The sequence below is a fragment of the Orycteropus afer genome, unplaced genomic scaffold, assembly GCF_000298275.1.
Source record: "Orycteropus afer afer isolate SDZICR_OR568_19922 unplaced genomic scaffold, OryAfe1.0 scaffold00121, whole genome shotgun sequence".
Classification (NCBI taxonomy): domain Eukaryota; kingdom Metazoa; phylum Chordata; class Mammalia; order Tubulidentata; family Orycteropodidae; genus Orycteropus; species Orycteropus afer.
This window is the reverse complement of record NW_006921708.1, coordinates 8,778,720-8,796,958: the sequence shown is the minus strand read 5'-3', so window position 1 is coordinate 8,796,958 and position 18,239 is coordinate 8,778,720. Positions and strand designations below refer to the sequence as shown.

Here is an 18,239-nt window from a genome sequence, read left to right as displayed (position 1 = left end):
TGGGTTTGAACCTCCAGCTTTCTGGTTAGCAGTCAAATGCCTTAGGCACTATGCCACCAGAGCTCCCATGGTAGTCAAAACAGCCTGTATTGGTACAATGACAGACAGATCAGGGGAAAAAAATTGTTGCTAGGTGCCATCAGGTCAGTTCCAACTCATAGTGACCCTGTGTACAACAGAACAAAATGTTGCCTGGTCCTACCCCATTCTCAAAATCTTTGTTGTGCTTGACCCCATTGTTGCAGCCACTGTGTAAATCCATCTCATTGAGGGCCTTTCCCCTTTTCTCTGACCTTCTCCTTTACCAAATGTGATATACTTTTCAAGGGACTGTATAACAAATTTAATAAGACAGAAAATATAAATGCTGCAAAGATGTGGAGATGTTGGAACTCTTATACACTGCTGATGGGACTATAAAATTACTTCTGGTAACATGGTCAACATATGAGACAAGTCTGGCCATTCTCACATCTAAGAAGCATTCCAGCTATACTTCTTCCAAGAGAGATGTGTTCATTCTCTAGCAGTCTATGCCAATACCACAATTCAAATGTTTTTGTTCTTCTGCAGTTTTCCATGTTCATTATCCAGCTTTCATACACATATATTGCTATTGAAAATATCATGGCATGGGTCAGGAAAATAGAATTGAGGATCCAGAAGTAGATCTACCCACCTATGGATAGCTGATATTTGACAAGTGATGAAACCCATTAAATAGGGAAGAGATAGTCCTCTTTAACAAATGATGCTGAAAAAACTGAATATACATTTACAGAAAAATGAAACAATATCCATAACTCAAACCACATACAAAAACTAAATTAAGGTGATTCAAAGACATAAATATAAAACTTAAAAGTATAAAGATCATCCAAAAGAGGGGTGGGGGACAGAGAAAAAATTAGGGGCCCTAAATTATGGCATAAATAGACTATCAAATATAACCAAAAACACACAAACAGCAGATAATAACCTAGTTGACTTAGACCTTCTAAAAAATAAATTCTTAATGTGTGCCAAAAGACTTCTCCAAAAGGGTAAATAGAGAACCCGCAAACTGGGCAAAAAAAAAAAAAAAAAAGTTGTCAGTGGCATATCTGACAAGGGACTTTTCTAAAATTTATAGAAAGTGTCAACACCTCAATATCAAAAAGACAAAATATCCAATTAAAAAATGGGCAGAGGACATAAGTAGACATTTCTTCAAAAAAGACATACAAGCAGCCAACAAATATATGAAGAAATTCTGGTGATCATTAGCAATTAGACACATGCAAATCAAACAACAATAAAATATTATCTCATCCCAGCAATAATAGCAAAGTTTAGCAAGACAAAAAACAGTAAATGCTGCAAGGATGTGGAGATGTTAGAACTCCAATACACTGCTCATGGGACTATACAATGGTGTTTAAAATGTGGAAAATGGTATGGTGCTTCTTTGAAAAATTGGAAATAGAAATACCATTTGATCTAGCAATCCCACTACTAAGTATATATCTTAAAGAATGAGAGCTGAGATACAAATAGATATTTGCACATCCATTCTCCTTGCAGCACTATTCACAATAGCAAAGAGATAGAAACAACCTAAGTGCCCATCAAAAGATGAATGGATGAACTATGGTACATACCTACAATGAATACTATGCAACATTAAGAGTAATGAAGAATCTGTGAAACACCTCATAATGTAAATGAACTTGAAGGATATTATATTGAGTGAAGTAAGTCATTCACAGAGCGACAGAATTTATATGAGTCTACAGGATAAAATGTAATTGAAAGGTTTACACATAGAAGCATTCTTTGATGGTTACCAGGGATGGGAGAGTATGGAAGAGAAAATTGGTAGTTAGATAGAGGCACATATTGATTTGGGTGAAGGGAAAGGCAATATCCTGAAAGTGGGTGACCAATCCAATATCACAAAGGAAAATGATGACTTGGCAAGGTACATAAGATGTACAGACAACTAAGGTAAACACTATTACATACACAATACTACATTATCAGGAATAATAAATATTAATTTACAGGTGAAAACAAAGGCAGAGAGACAAGATGATCAGATATGGGTAGGCAATGAGAGTATACCCATGATCATACTTAGGTTTGGCAGATGATATCTCTACATACATATTTGTATATGCTATAAAAATACCCATACATACAATAGAATTAATAGGGAGTAAATTATGATACCTTCTTAGCCACAAATAAATACCTTGAGTGAGTGAGTTGTTAGGTCTGCATGCTCAGGACCATAGTCATGAGGAATATAAGGCTGAATTGGCATAACATAGTACCTAAAAGCACTATTTTCCATCCTACTTCGGTGAGCAGTTAGGGTATTAAAAGCTGTGAGCAGCCATTTAAGATATAACTATTTCTCTCTCCTCATTTGGAGCAAAGAAGAGTGAAGGAAATCAGAGACACATGGAAACAATTAGTCCAAGGGACAAGTGGACAAAGGGTACATCAGTCTACATGACACTGAGAGCAGAAGAACTAGATGGTGCCCAGCTAACATTGCCAACCACTCAGAAATGGATCAAAACTTGAGGTCATGGATATAGTGGGAGAAAAATGTGGAACAAAACTCAAAATAATAAAAAAAAGGTCAGGCTTATGGGTCTGAGAGAGACTGGTGGAATCTCCAAGACTATGGCCTTTAGTCACCCTTTGGGCCTGGAACCGAACTCATGCTCATGGTTCAACTTTCAACCAAACAAAAGACAGGCCTATGAGGTGAACAATTACACCAGCGAAGTGTGCACTTCTTAGAACAATTGACCAGAAGAGATCAAAAGACATGCATTTGTTCAGGAATAAAGCTCAGAAAATAGGAACACATAAGATAAAGATACAGAGAAAAGATAACCTCAGGGAGGAAATGAGACAAGAGCTATTACATGGTGGGGATTTCAATCAATGTCACAAACCAAAATGTGTATGAACTATTGGATGGAAAAAAATTGATCCACAAGCTTTCATCCAAATCACAATAAAAGAAAAAAATAATTAATAAAAGCAACAAACTATTGGCAAATCTAACAAAGGAAAAGATGAAAATAACATGAATAAGAAACAAAATGGGTGATGTCACAACAGAAATAAATAGAATAAAAATGTACTCCAACAAATTTGAAAACCTAGAAAAATGTGGACAAATTTCTGGAAACACACTACCTTTCTGAACAAACTAGACTGATGTAGAAAATGTGAACATACCTATAACAAAAGTAATTGTTGGTCACAAAACAAAACAAATGAAAACCTCACACCAAAGAATAAATTGTGGTCTAGATGGCTGTGCTGGTGAATTCTGCCAAAAATTCAGAGATCTGAAACCAATTCTTCTCAAACTATTCCAGAACATAGAAAAGGATGGAATACTCCTGAAGTCATTCTATGAAGCAAGCATTATCCTAAGAATAAAAGCAGGCTAAGAAACCAATTTTTTTTTTTTTTTAAAGTATAGACAAATATGCCTTATGAACATAGATGTAAAAATCTCCAAAAAAAAAAAAAAAATCCTAGCCAATAGAACCCAACAACAGATAGATAGATAGAAAGATAGAAGTATACACCATGACCAAGTGGGATTCATACAAAGGAATGCAAGTGTGGTTTGACATTAGAAAAATGATCAACATAATCTACCACATAGATAAAAAGAGGAAAAGAACCACATGATTATATCAATTGATATGGAAATGCATTGACAAAATTCAACTTCCATTCTTAATAACAATGTTCAGCAAAACAGAAATAGAAGGGAAATTCCTCAATATAATTAAGGGCATATACACAAAACCAATGATTAATATTATTCTTAATGGTGAGAAACTGAAAACATTCCCCTTGCAAACAGGAAACAGGCAAGAAGCCTTCTATTACTACTCTTATTTAACACTGCATTAGAAGTTTTAGCCAGTACAAGACAAGAAAGGGAAATAAAAGGCATCCAAATCTGAAAAAAGTAAAACTCTCTGTTTCAGCTGATAGGATCTTATATAAAGAAAATCCCAGAGAATCAACAAGAAAACTCCTAGAACTAATAGGATGACTCAGCAAAGTGTCAGGGCACAAGATCAACATACATAAATCAGTAGGATTCCCCTGCACTACCAAAGAGAACACTGAGAAGAGAATCAGGAAAATGATCCCATTTAATAACCACCCAGAAATTAAGTATTTGGAAATAAACCTAAGCAGACACAGAGAAGAGTTATACAAGGAAAACTACAAAACACTACAACAAGAAACCATAAAAGATCTACTTAAATGGAAGAATATTCCATGCTCATGGATAGAAATATTTAAACATTGTGAAAATGTGAAAACTACCCAAAGCAATTTACAGAAATAATGCAATTCTGGTCTAGATTCCATCATCATTGATACAGAAAGGGAAGAGACTCTGGATAAGCAAAGCACTATTAAGTAAGAACAACAAAGTAAAAGGACTTGTACTTACAGATCCCAAAACCTACTATACAGCTACAGAAGTCAAAGCAGCCTGGTATTGCTACAACAGACACATAAACTAATGGAAAAGAATTGAGAACCCAGACATAAATCCATCCAACTATGGACCACTGATCTTTGACAAAGGTTGAAACTACATTAATTGAGGATGATACAATCTCTTTAACAAATGGTGCTGGCAAAACTGGATATTCATTTGTTGAAAAGTTAAAAAAGATTCATTCACCATACTATATTAAAAAAACTAACTCAAGATGTATCAAAGAACTAAATGTAAAACCTAAAATTATAAATATCATCAAAGAAAAAGAAGAGGCAATATAGGGGCTATAATTCATGGCATAAATAGTCTTTCAAGCATAATTAAAAATACACATAAATAAATAAATAGATAAATAAAACAGAAGATAAACTAGATGACTGGAACCCTTAAAAATTAAGATGTGCATCAAAAGAATTTTCTAAAAGACAATTTACAGACTGGAAAAAAAAATAATTATAGCAACATATCTGCCAAATTACTAATCTCTAAAATTTATAGAAAACTTCAATACCTCAGAACAAAAATACAAACATTCCAATTAAAAAATGGGCAGAAGACATGAACAACCACTTTACCAAAGAAGACATACAAGCATTCAAGAAATTAATGAAGAAATGCTCATGATAATTAGCCATGGAAATAAAAACAATAATGAGATCTCACTCCAGCAATAACATTAAAGTTAAAAAAAAAAAAATAAAAGAAACCTCAGGAAACAACAAATACTAGCAATTGTGTAGAGTGGTTGGAACACTCTTATGCTGCAAGTGAGATTGTAAAATGTCATAACCACTGTGGAAAACAGTATGGTAAGTCCTTAAAAAGTTGAAAATAGAAATATTACATGATCCAGCAATCCCACTACTATGTACATATCCAAGAGAAACAGTTATAGGAATAGATAAATGTATATCCATGTTTATCCCAACTTTCTTCACAATAACAAAAAGATGGAAACAATCTAACTCCCTATCATCAAATGAATGGATTAAAAAAAAAGGAAAAACAAAACTATTGTACATACACACACTGGGATATTAAACATTAAGAATAATGAAGAATCCATGAAACACCTCATAACATGGATGAACTTTGAGGTCATTATGCTGAGATAATTAATAATTCACAAAAGGATAAATATGAGACCACTATTACAAAAAGTCAAGAAAAGGTTTACAAAGAAAAAGAAACATTCTTTGATGGTTAAAAGGAATGAGAGGGGAAAGAAGACTAAATCACTAACTAGAGAGTTGTTGCTGCTGTTGTTAGGTGTTGTCAAGTCAGTTTCGATCATAGTGACCCTATGTACAACAGAATAAAACAATGCCTGGTTCTGCACCATGCCCACAATCACTGCCATGCTTGAATCTATTACCACAGCTACTGTGTCAACCTATCTCAATGAGAGAGTTCCCATTTATTGCTGATCCTCTGCTTCACCCAGCATGATATCCTTCTCCAGGGACTGGTCCCTTTTGAAAATATGGCCAAAGTATGAGAGACGAAGTCTGGACATTATTGCTTCTAAGGAGCATTCTGTCTGTATTTCCTTCAAGACAGATTTGTTTGTTCTTCTAGAAGTACATGGTACATTCAAAATTCTTCAGTATAATATAAATGCATCAATTCTTCTGTGGTCTTTCTTACTTGTTTCCCAGTTCTCATATATACATAAGATTATTGAAAATATCATGGCTTGAGTCAGATGCATGTTGGTCTTCAATGTGACATCTTTGCTCTTAAATCTTTTAAGGAGGTCTTTTCCAGCAATTTGCCCAATGCAACATGGCATTTGGTTTCTTGACTGTTGCTTCTATGGGCACTGATTATGGATCAAAGTAAAATGAAATCCTTGACAATTTCAATCTTTCTCCATTTATCGTGATGTTTCTTACTGGTCCAGTTTTGAGGATTTTAATGTTTGTGAAGGGAAAGGCAACATACAATAAGGGGTAGACAGCATAATATGACCAATGGCAAAGGAAATCACTTGGAGGTTCACAAGGGTAGAAGACAACAAAGGTAACTAGTATTATATGCATAATCCTGCAACAATGGTAATAACAAACATCATCTGAATGTAGATACATAGGTAGACATGCAAGCTTATCAGATGCGGGAAGACAAATGAGTATATATAGGTCTGATAGAGGATATATGTACATATTTATTTATATGTGCAGTAAATATATCCAAGGATATAGTAGAGCATATAAGGTACAGAGTTCTGAAAACTTCTTAGTGATTACCAAATACTTTAAAAGAATGTCTCAAGGGACTTGAGGACTTAGGATTACAGTCTCAGAGGACTTCTAGATCAATTGACATAACATAGTCCACAAAGACAATGTTCTACATCTGTTTTGGTTACCTAGTGCTGCTCTGACAGAAATATACCACAAATGGGATGTTTGAACAAACAGAACTTTATTCTCTTACAGTTTGGAGGCTTTAAGGTAGAGCTCAAAGTGCCATGTTCTAGGGGCTGGGCTAAAGCTCCTCAACCTTGGGCTTTAGCTCTGCTTCCTGCTCCCAGCCCACTGAAGCTAGAGGCTTTTCTTCGTTCAGACAGCTGCTGAGGCTGATAAGCCCAAGGTTGGTAAGTAAAAAAGCACAGTCCTGATGTTACCAAACCACATGGCAGGGCATTAATTCAAGTCCATTGAAAGTCCCAAGGTTGGCAGAGCATGGCAGGCTGCTGAACAACGACATGGCTACATGCACTGTTCAAGCATGCCATAAGCTAGAGACCATTCCCAAAGCTGCTTGTTATATATGGGAAGCAGATCACTCAGCTGCTTGTGGTAGATCCCACCATGGCATTGATTGCCAGGCTCATGAGGAATAACTACCAGCAGTTGCCCAGCCACTCAACCAGGCCCAGCCAAGTTGACACACAACTTTTACTACAACAACATCCTACTTTGGTGAGTAGCATCTGGGTCTTAAAAACTTGATAGCTGCCATCTAAGGTGCAACTATTGGTCTCTCCTTGTCTGAAGCAAAGAATTGTGAAGAAAATCAAAGACTCAAGGAAACAGCTAGTCCATAGGACTAATTGACCACATGAATCATGGTCTTCACTACCTGGAGACCAGAAGAACTAGATGGTGCCCAGCTACCACTACTGACTACTCTGATCAAGATCACAATAGAAAATCCAGGACAGAGACGGAGAAGAAAAAAAAAAAAAAAAGAAAAGTACAACAAAATTTAAAATTATAAAAAAGACCAGACTTACTGTTCTGTTACAAACTAGTGGGACCCCTGAGACTATGGCCCATACATACCTTTCAATCCTGGTACTTAACCCACTTCCAAGGATGAACTTTCAGACAAACAATTGATAGGACTTTATGTTATTGTTGTTGTTATGTGTCATCAAGTCAGACCCGACTCATAGCAACTGCTCCTTGGGTTTCCAAGGTGGTATCACTACAGAAGTAGATTGCCCAACCTTCCTTCTGAGGAGTGGCTGGTGGGTTTGAACTGCCAGCCTTCTAGTTAGCAGTCAAGTGCCTCAGGCACTACATTAACAGTAATATCAGGGAGGAAAGTATTCCTCAATACAATCAATCATACAAGAGCAAAAGAGTTGTATTTGCCCAAAAATAAAGCTCAGAAGGCAGAAAGGGGTAGGAAAGAAGGATTAATGGCAACAGGAAACCCAGAGAGGAAGAAGGAAGAGTACTATTACTTTGAGTGGATTGCAAGCGATATCATGAAACAAAATGTGCATAAATTATTGAACGGAAAATTAATATACTATGTAAACACTCAACCAAAGTACAATAAAATTAAAAAAAAAAAGTATTGGTGACAATTCTCTGAATTTTGGTACAATTCCCCAGGGAGGACATCTGGTCCAAGACTTTTTGTTGTTGTTGTTGGGAAATATTTTAATCACTGATGCAATCTCTTCATTTGTTATTGGTCTCTTGAGACATTATATTTCCTCTTGGGTTCATTTGGGTAGCTGTGTACATCTAAGAATTGGTCTACTTCATATCAGTTATTCAGCTTTTTTCCATACTGTTGTTCACAATATTCTACCATAATTTTTTTTTCTATGAAGTCAGTTATAATATGCCCTCTTTCATTTCTTATTTTAGTTATTTACATCTTTTCTCTTTTTCTCTTTGTCAGTCTAGCTAAATGTTTGCCAATTTTATTGATCTCTTTGAAGAACAAACCTCTGGTTTTACTGATTCTATTATTTTTCTATTTTGGGTTGATATATTTCAGCACTGATCTTTGTTATTTTCTTTCTTCTGCTAAGTTAAGCTTAGTTTACATTCCACATTTTAGTTCCAAGATTTATCAAATTAGACTGTTGATTTGAGATTTCTCTTCTATTTTCATGAAGTCATTTATTGTTATAAATTTTCCTCTAAATACAGTTTTCACTGCATCCCTTGTTTTGGTATGTTATAATTTAATTTTCATTTGACTCTAAAAAACATGATTTCTCTTTTCATTTCTTCCTTGACTGGTAGTTTGTATGCTGTTTAATATCCATATATTTGTGGATTTACCAAGTTCTTTTTTAAAATTTTTCTGTTATTGATTTTTAGCTTCATTCCATTTCGGTCAGAGAAAATATTTTGTGAGATTTCAATCTCTTAAAATTTATCAAGATTTTCCTTGTGGCCTAATATGTGATCTATCCTTGTAGAGTGATTCACGTGCACTGGGGTAGAATATATAGTGTGGTTTTGTTGGGTGAAGTGTTCTATTTATGTCTGCTAAATCTAGTCATTTTATAGTGTCATTTACGTTTTCAATATTCTTGTCGATTTTCTTTCCAGATGTTTTTCCCAACGCTGAAAGTGTTGTATTGAAGTCTCCAAATATTATTGTAGTGCTGTCTATTTCTCCCTTCAGTTCTATCAGTGTTTGCCTTGTATACTTAAGTTCTCTGAGGTTGGATGAACATATATTTATGAAAGTTAATCTTATGAATTAATTAACTCACTTAGCACATATAATGTCCATTTCATCTCTTCTAATGGATTTTTGTCATAAAGAGTATTTTTCCCTTTTTTATTTTCTTATTATCTGGTCTTCTCTACTTATCTTTCAATCCCTTAATTATGTTCATTTGGATGGGACACTGTTTCTTTGTTCTTTTTGTGTCTTATGATTATTTTTTAGGTCATTGGACTTTTTGAAGTTGTTAATTTTTTCAGCTCCTGCCCAAACTACTTTTTTTAAAAAAAAACTCTGAGGCAGGCAGAAGCTTTGGCCTTTGCTTACCATTTCCTTTCACTCTCTGTGATAGCCCCTTCTCCTTCTCTAGCTTAATAGGATTCAAATGTTACAGATTTTGGTTTTCAACCAAAATTATGTCTCTCACAGACACCAGAGAACACACTATAGTCACTCTCTCCATGAGCAGGCACTGCCACTCAGGCTAGATATATTTTAATAAATCTTTCCCCCAAAGCACAGTACCCTCTCTCTGGTTACTACTTCCTTCTCTACTCAGTTTCTGAAGCCATGTTTTCTGTTGAAAAAAAAAAAAAAACACTCCTAGTAAGCCTCCTTCAGAGCTGGGTAGTGCTATCTGGTTTTGACTGTGGTTCCTTCTCCTGTTCTGTGGCATCTGCTTTTTTTCAGAGCTGGCATTCACTGTAAATCCAGACAGACTTCCATCTGTTTCGGGTGGTGGAGGGATTCACACTCCCCATAAGGATCTCTGAGAGATCTGTCATAGTGGTTTCAGAGCTCCAGAGGCCCCATGATTGTTGGGAGAGTAGTCTCTGCTTAAGTGACTCTCCTGTCTCCATTGTAGAAAACTCTGTAAGAGTTTGTATCAACCCAGTATTCAACATTTACTGGGTGAATAAAGGGTTGTAACATTCTGAATGGACCCCAAGAGAGATCAGCCTTGTTGCTGTAAGAGCTCTTCCCCTAGTATGTTGACTGTTAGTGTAGTCAAGATGCCTGACTTCTACCACACAGCAGCCTAAGTCAGCAGTCCTCAGCACTAACTGAAGATGAGCCAGACAGAATGGAATTGACTCTCTGATAGGTATATCCTATAAGCTTCAGAAGCCTGAGCCATAAGATGAGCAGGGAAGCAGGTAGAGTGTGGACTGTGAAAGAAGGCAGACTCCACCGCAGAAGTCATCTGCAGTAGGTTTGCCCAGTAGGTTTGTAGCAACAGTGTCTGGGTAGAGGAGATGTTGGTACACTTCATCTGACCTTCCAGGAGGTCTGCCTCCTTGATTCTAGAGCAGAAGCTTGGGGTCCTATCTCCTAGCAGGAAGAGGGTGTGATGGTTACAAAGGCAGGCCCTTTTGTAACATCACTTCCTGAGTTCACAGGAGAAGGCAGGCTACATGGCTGGGGGAGAGGAAGTGTCAGTGGGATAAGTGATAACCAAACCAAATCAAACCCACTGCCGTCAAGTCAGTTCCAACTCGTAGCGACCCCTCCTTGGCTTTCCAAGGCAGTATCACTATGGAAGTTCCTACCATATGTTGATTCACTGATTATTGCCTGTCTGCAATTTCCTGGTGCTTTCCTCTACTCCCTGATTCAGAGTCCATTAAAGTTGACCACTGTTGTTGTATTGTTATATTTATAGGGAAGGATTGGAACTATAGTTTGTTTATGCAATCATCTTTCCCAAATCCCAGCATTTGTAAGTCCTTCCTGAGATTCATAAATTGCCTTGAATGATTACTAAAAGGTCTGTTTCCAAGTCCCACTCAGATCTATTTAATCAGAATCTTGACAACTAGTCCCTGGAAAGTTCTTATTGTTAGTAAGTGCCCAGGAAATTACTATGACCATGTAAGTTTTTTTGGGAAAAAACCTAATTAAAATAATGATATCCTAAAATATTGAGGAAATTTAGATATGATCCTTTTAAATTTAATTTTGGAAACAAAATACAGGTTATATGTTCAAAAGGAAATAAATCAGTTAAGTTCTAAGCTATTTCAAAAAAAAAACAATATATGAGACCAATGTGTTAATATTCCAGAGAGATGTTACTCCAAAAGCAGAAGGTAAAGCAGCAAGCATAACACATGCCCAGGGTAGGTCCTCCATAAATGCTACCCCCTTTCTCCTTTCTGCTAGAACTTGGTATGAAACATGCTAATAAGGACAAAAATACAGATTTTCCATTGAAACCACAGCTGTAATTAACACTGAGAGTAGATACTGATCACTGATAAGTGAACTCTACCATATGTACTATTTTATTCAAGATTAGTGGCTTGGACTATAGGAAGTAGCACAATAATACACCTGTTACTATCCTTTTAAGGACTAAAGAAAATAATCTGTTGAGTTTCCACTGGGAAAATGAATGCATAAAGGAAAACACTAATACTTTATACACAAATTTATAAATATGGCAAAAGTCTCAATTTTCATTTTATGCATGCAGATGAAATATAATTTCCAATTACTTTTATCATCTAACCTTCCACCTTTCAGCAAGAGCACGTTAAAGGTGATTACTTTCTTAACATCTTAATAAGAAATGGAAGTTTGGAGCAAGGCCCTCATTTTCAAGATATCTCCCTGTAGTTTGTCAATCTTTCTTCTTGTGAGAAAAATGGCTGGTGGAGATGAGAAAAGGATGTAACTTGAAATGTGCTTACTATAAGCTCTTCGCTGCTCACTGAAAGGTGATTGGTTTGTACCTACCAGTCCCTCTGTGGAAGAAAGATGTGGTGATCAGCTGCTGTAAAGATTACAGCTCTTGGAACTCTGTGGGGCAGTTCTACTCTGTGCTATATAGTCAGTCACTAAGAGTCAGAATTGCTTCAAAAGATTTTTTTTTTCTCTTGTGGGTTACTCTGAGGTGGTCAGAGCACCCATTGCCTTCCTTGCCCACAGCATTATACAGTTCTCCAAGTGCAGGCATACAGGTTCAGATCTCATTCCAAAATCCTACCATGTCATATAGGAAGTTAGTGAACCAGTACATCCTGTAGCTAAGGCCACTGATGTGCTGCAACCTTTTGGCTCCAGTTACCCTCTCTTTCACCACAGAGCTTCCAATCGATGCAGTCAAGATGGAGAAGCCCAACACGATGCAGAGGGCAACACCACACTGACGGATGCTCTCCAGGCTGTAGATTGACAAAATGGCTTGTCAGATGATAGACAAAGATTTATCTGTATCAATAATCAGCAACAGCAATAACAGTGATAAAACCCATTCATCAGGAATGTATGGCTGACCAGGTAAGGCATGTATCCTCTCAAAAATCTCCTCTGAACAAATACTATTATTTCCAGACATAATTAAGGATCAGAAATCTGAAGGAACTTTCAGAGGCTTGTCTCAATGTCTATTCTTGATCCACAAACTAGACTCCCAATTACAATAGAAAGAAATTCCCAGGGTGGTATCCAAAGAAAGCTGCAATTTTACCTATATATGACCACCTTGCTCTACAACAATACTGCTACAGAGAAATAATTTGCTACAGCTTCACCCATCATCATTATTCTATTTCTCAATTTAGTCACTCAAAATACCAAAAAGAATTTTGTACTAAATCAAGTTGTTTCTGTAATCATGTACATTGCATATTTTCTGTGTCATTGTTTTTTTACTTGGAGCACTATTAACATTCTACTCTCAAGTCAGTTAGTACCTTCCTCTGAGCTAATCCTTTGGGAATAATCAGGTTGTAGTTGGGGGACATGATGAAACTTTACAGCAAACGCAATCCACTATGCCCTACCTTCTTGTTTTATAACAGACATTAGTTATTCTCCACCTAGAATTCTGGGCATGTATCAGAGGTTGTTAATGGCAGGATCTGGTAATCAGTATATGAACATGAGGACAAACTTACGATGACAAAGCCCATATGAGAAGACATGTATTTTCCAATTCAATTTGGCAGATGATATGAAGTATATGGAATTCCTGGGTGGTGAAAAGGGTAACTGTCTTTGAACACTGACCAAAAGATTAGAATTTTGCATCTACTATAAGGCACCTTGGAAGAAAGGCCTTGTAAAGTATTTCTGAAAACTTAGTCACTGAAAACCCTACAGAACACAGTTCTACTCTGAGAAAAATGGGATCACCCTGGTTTGGCAACTAGATTTATAAAGTTTATAAATAATAGTATATTTTATCCTCACTTGTTAACTAAAAGTCTGTCAACCACATGGTGGAGAAGAGAGAAGGTTAAAAAAAAAAAAAAAAAATGAAGAAGAAGAAGACAAGGCAGGATCCCTGTCCCCTTATCATGAAAATGTAGCTGACACTTGATCTTTCCCATAAAGAGCACCAGCTTCATCATTTACATGATGATCACTGGACAGTGAGGAAAATCTTAGATGAAGAATTGCCCAAAGTGGTATTACTATGTTCACCCATACCATGTTTACAATTTCAACCCAAAATAATGTTCTGGAAGATATTGGTTGGATCCCAAAATTTTGAAGAAACGCATCCCCTTAGAACAATTTCTACTTAAAAATACAGTTGTATGTTATGTCATTTTAAATTCAATCAGCCAGGTGCTTCCTCTTTCAATAATAATTTCCCTCACATACCCCCCTCAAAAACAAAAAAAAAAGCCAGAGTCCTGTGTCACTAATTATATATAACAAAACCTCTTAAGATAAGCAAAAAAGTAAAAGAGAGATAAGAATTATCTCTAAGTAACTCAATGCATTCCACAGTCAAGTCATTTTTAATGAAATTGCCCACCCTCCCTCATAATCCCTGCAACTCACATCTTGTCCTCATTCAGCAAAGCTCCTCCATATGGATGACTATACAGTGTTATTCCTGTAAAAGACAAATTGAAAAGTGAGGGTCAAGCATACTGAGCATGCTGAACTGTGCAGAATCTCTGCACCAATGAGGTATTTCCTGTTTGTTTTGTCCAGGTGCTGACATATTAGCAACAAGGATTAACAAATTATCTCATGGAATTTAGCTAGTTCAGGTTGGGAATTCTGTTGTTTCTGTTATTATCAACCATAACCAGCATGTATTGAATGTGTATCACAGCACCACACTAACACATTACCATGTTTTATTGTCTAGTGCTTATAAGTATCTTTTGGCCTTGGTAATATATTATCCATATTTTCCAGATTAAGGAACAGACTCAAAAAGGCTAGATAACAATATGCCAAAGGAGATCACTTGATTGAACACAGGTAAATGTCCAAAAATCCACCTTTAGATGGATAGATGACTAGATCGTTTCATTGGTTTAATTTACTTTTTTGAAGTTGTTTTGCTTTGCTTTTATTTGATTGTTTTGTTTGTGTGTGTAGGCTTGTGTATTAGTATCATGCTAAGAGCTAGTATGGAGAAATTACTATGAACTTAAAAACTGAAAAGATTTGGGTTCCTATAAGATGGCAGAGTAGGCAGACAAACTACACAGACCCTCTTCAACAAAGAAAAGAGGAACTAATTAACACAGATACAGAAGATGATCCTGGAACCCTCAGCTTGGAAATGAAGGATATAGAAGTGGACTAAATACCAACTAGTAGAATAACCTGCATGAAAACCAAAAAAGGAGATATATGGAGTCTGTTAGTGGTCCTAACTGAGTGGACAGCTGAAGTATTGCCATTTTGAATATTTATAACCAGTTCAACCATTTTGGATATTTAAAGCAATAGTGTTCTCTCAGATTCCAGGGCGTAAGAATATGCTTCACTTCTCAGGACCACAAAGACATTCTGGATATGAACATTGGAAAGGTACAATATCCCCCTTGTTACTCTCATACCCCATACCCTCTTGGTGAATAGAGGTGCTGCCATCCCTCACTCCCACCCACCTTCTGGGACAGCAGGAATTGCATCCAAGTCTTTCTGCTCCGCAGGAGCCTGGGTGTCCTACCGCAACTCACGTAGATTTTTTATTTTTCCTTTTTGTTCAGTTTGTCTGTTTTTTTTTTTTTTTTCTGTTTTAAAATTATGATTATTATTTTGTACTTTTTATTACTATCCTTTATTCTTCCCTTTCCAGATTCTAGTTTTCAGGTTTTTCTATCTTCTCTGTTCCTGGTTCCCATTTTTTTTTCTTTCTCACAGTGAACCCCATTCCTTGTTATTCTTTTTGCATTTTTCCATTTTTCTTCATTATTCTCCTACTATACCTCTTCACTCTTATTGTCCTCTCCCCTCATACTGCAGCTTTTTTTCTTTTCTTTTCTTTCCTTTTTTTTTTTTTTTGTGTGTGTGATTGTTCCTGTGTTTTTATACAGTATGATTTTTGTCCACTTGCTTTTACTTTTTTGATGGTTTTTGAATTGTTGCTTTTGACTAACTGAGGGAGACAGCAACTGTGCCCATATGACACAATCACATCCACAACTCCTGTAGGTCCACTTACTGAATGAGAAGCACTCCTTCCTTCTCCACCAACTGGCCAATGATTCATGACAACCAAGAAGAGCCTAACTCAACTGTTTCACAGTCAGCAGAGATCTAAATACAACAATGTCATGATGTCTGGGAGACAACATATCATCAGAGTCCACACAAAGAAGCAAGATAAAGAGCTAAAAACAAGGGAGCAGCATAAAAACCCAGAACACATCACAGAAGAAAAAGTGGCATTAGAACTCCTTGAGAAGGACTTCAAAAGAATAATATTTAGTTATCTTCAAAGGATTAAGAGACAGATCAAAGAAAACACTGCCAAAATTAAGGAAAACACAAACAAAACATTAGAAAAATTTCAGAAGAAAGTATCAGAATAACATGACAAAATAAATGAAACATTACAAATGATACAAATTCTACAAATAGAAATTCAGAAGATTAATACTAAATTTTCAGAAATACATAATACATTAAAAGGACAAAAGAGTAGAATCAAATCAATGGAAGACAGAATTAATGAGAATGAAGACAAATACCTGAATACTTCTTTAGAAAGGGATCAATGAGAAAAAAAGATCAAAATAAACTGAAGAAAGCCTAAGGTTAATGTGGGATACCATCAAAAGGAATAACTTGCATGTCATTGGAATTCCAGAACAGGAAGAGAAAAAGAAAACCACTGAGAAAATTGTCCAAGATTTGTTGGGAGAGAACTTCCCTGATATGATGAAAGATAAGAATATATCCATTCAGAAAGCCCAACAAACTCAAAGGGGAATAGATCTCAAAAGAAAATCACTGAGACATATCATCATCAAACTCCCCAAAACCAAAGATAAAGAAAGGATCCTGAAAGCAGCATGGGAAAAAAGAAAAGTTATTTACAAAGGAAAGCCAATCAGAATAAGCTCATATTTCTTAATAGAAACCATGCAAATGAGAGGGCAATAGGATGGTATGTATCCTGAAAGAGAAAAATTTCCAACCAAAAACTATATACCTGGCCAAATTGTCCCTCAAATGTGATAGGGAAATTAGATTTCCAGATAAGCAGAAATTAAGGGAATCTGTTAAAACCAGAGCAACCTTACAATAGATATTAAAGGCAGTCCTTTGAACCAATAATAGTAAACAACAACCAACCATTAATACACAAAATGACATAACCCAGAAACCAAAACAGCTATGGAAGTATCCAAAGTCAAATAAGTTTACAAGATTGAAAACAGGTAACCAGAGACATCAATTGACAAATAAGGACAAGTATAAATCAAAAAGATGGGGAAAATTGTGTAGTTACAGAACTTTTAAATGATGAGAAAGTTGAGAGAGTTGCAATTTAGAATGGACTGTTCCAAACTCAGAGAGAAAATTACTAATCAAAGGGTAACCTCAAAGAAAAATTATAAAGCTTCCCATCACAATAAAAAAGAGGACAAGAACAAATATTTACCAAACACTAAAATAATATGAACAAAGGAAATGATAACATGATTCATAAAATTAATGAGCTGAGAACAGAAAATTATATGGAACAAAGAAACCAGGAACACCATAAAAAAAAAAAAAAAAAAAACAGGATAAAATTACAGCAACCAATACGTATTTGTTGATAATTACGTTGAATGTCAATTGATTAAATGCATGCCTCAAGAGAGGGAGAGTTGCAGACTGGATAAGAAAACATAGCCCATCAATATGCTTCTACAAGACACACATTAGAGGCAAATAAAAAAAATAGACTAAAAATCAAAGGTTGTAAAAAGATATATCAAGCAAATGGCAACTGTAAAAGAGCAGGAGTGGCAATACTAATTTCTGATCAAATTGACTTTAAGACAAAAACCACAAGGAAAGATATTATATAAAGATCAAAGGATCAATTAAACAAGAAGATATAACCATAAAAAATATCTATGGACACAATGAGGAAGCCCCAAAATATAAAAATCAGACTTTAACAGAATTGAAAAGACAAATAGATGACTGAAATCATTCTCCTTGTGAACAGGAACTAGACAAGGATGCCCTCTATCACCACTTCTATTCAACAGTGTATTGGAACTCTTAGCCAGGGCAATATGGCAAGAAAGGAAACCAAAGGTATCTAAATTGGTAAGGAAGAAGTCAAACTATCCCTATTTGCTTATGATATGATCCTATACCTAGAAAACCCAAGAGACTCAGTCAAAAATCTACTAGAATTAATTGGGAGATTTAGCATTGTGGCAGGATAGAAGATCACTATCCAAAAATCAGTTGGATTACTCTACACCAGCAAAGAGATTGCTGAAAAAGAAATAAGGAAATCAATACCATTTACAATAGCTACCAAAAAATAAAATACTTG

The 18,239-nt window shown here is 35.8% G+C and overlaps 1 protein-coding gene across 1 annotated transcript in view; it reads right to left on the bottom strand.

Moving 5' to 3' along the window:
- The window catches only part of ABCA13 (ATP binding cassette subfamily A member 13), an 888,443-nt gene that overhangs the window by 253,336 nt on the left and 616,868 nt on the right, over window positions 1–18,239 (bottom strand). Inside the window, 2 exon segments of the mRNA XM_007944147.1 lie at window positions 12,462–12,639; window positions 14,270–14,324. Coding sequence (XP_007942338.1) covers window positions 12,462–12,639; window positions 14,270–14,324 — 233 coding nt within the window.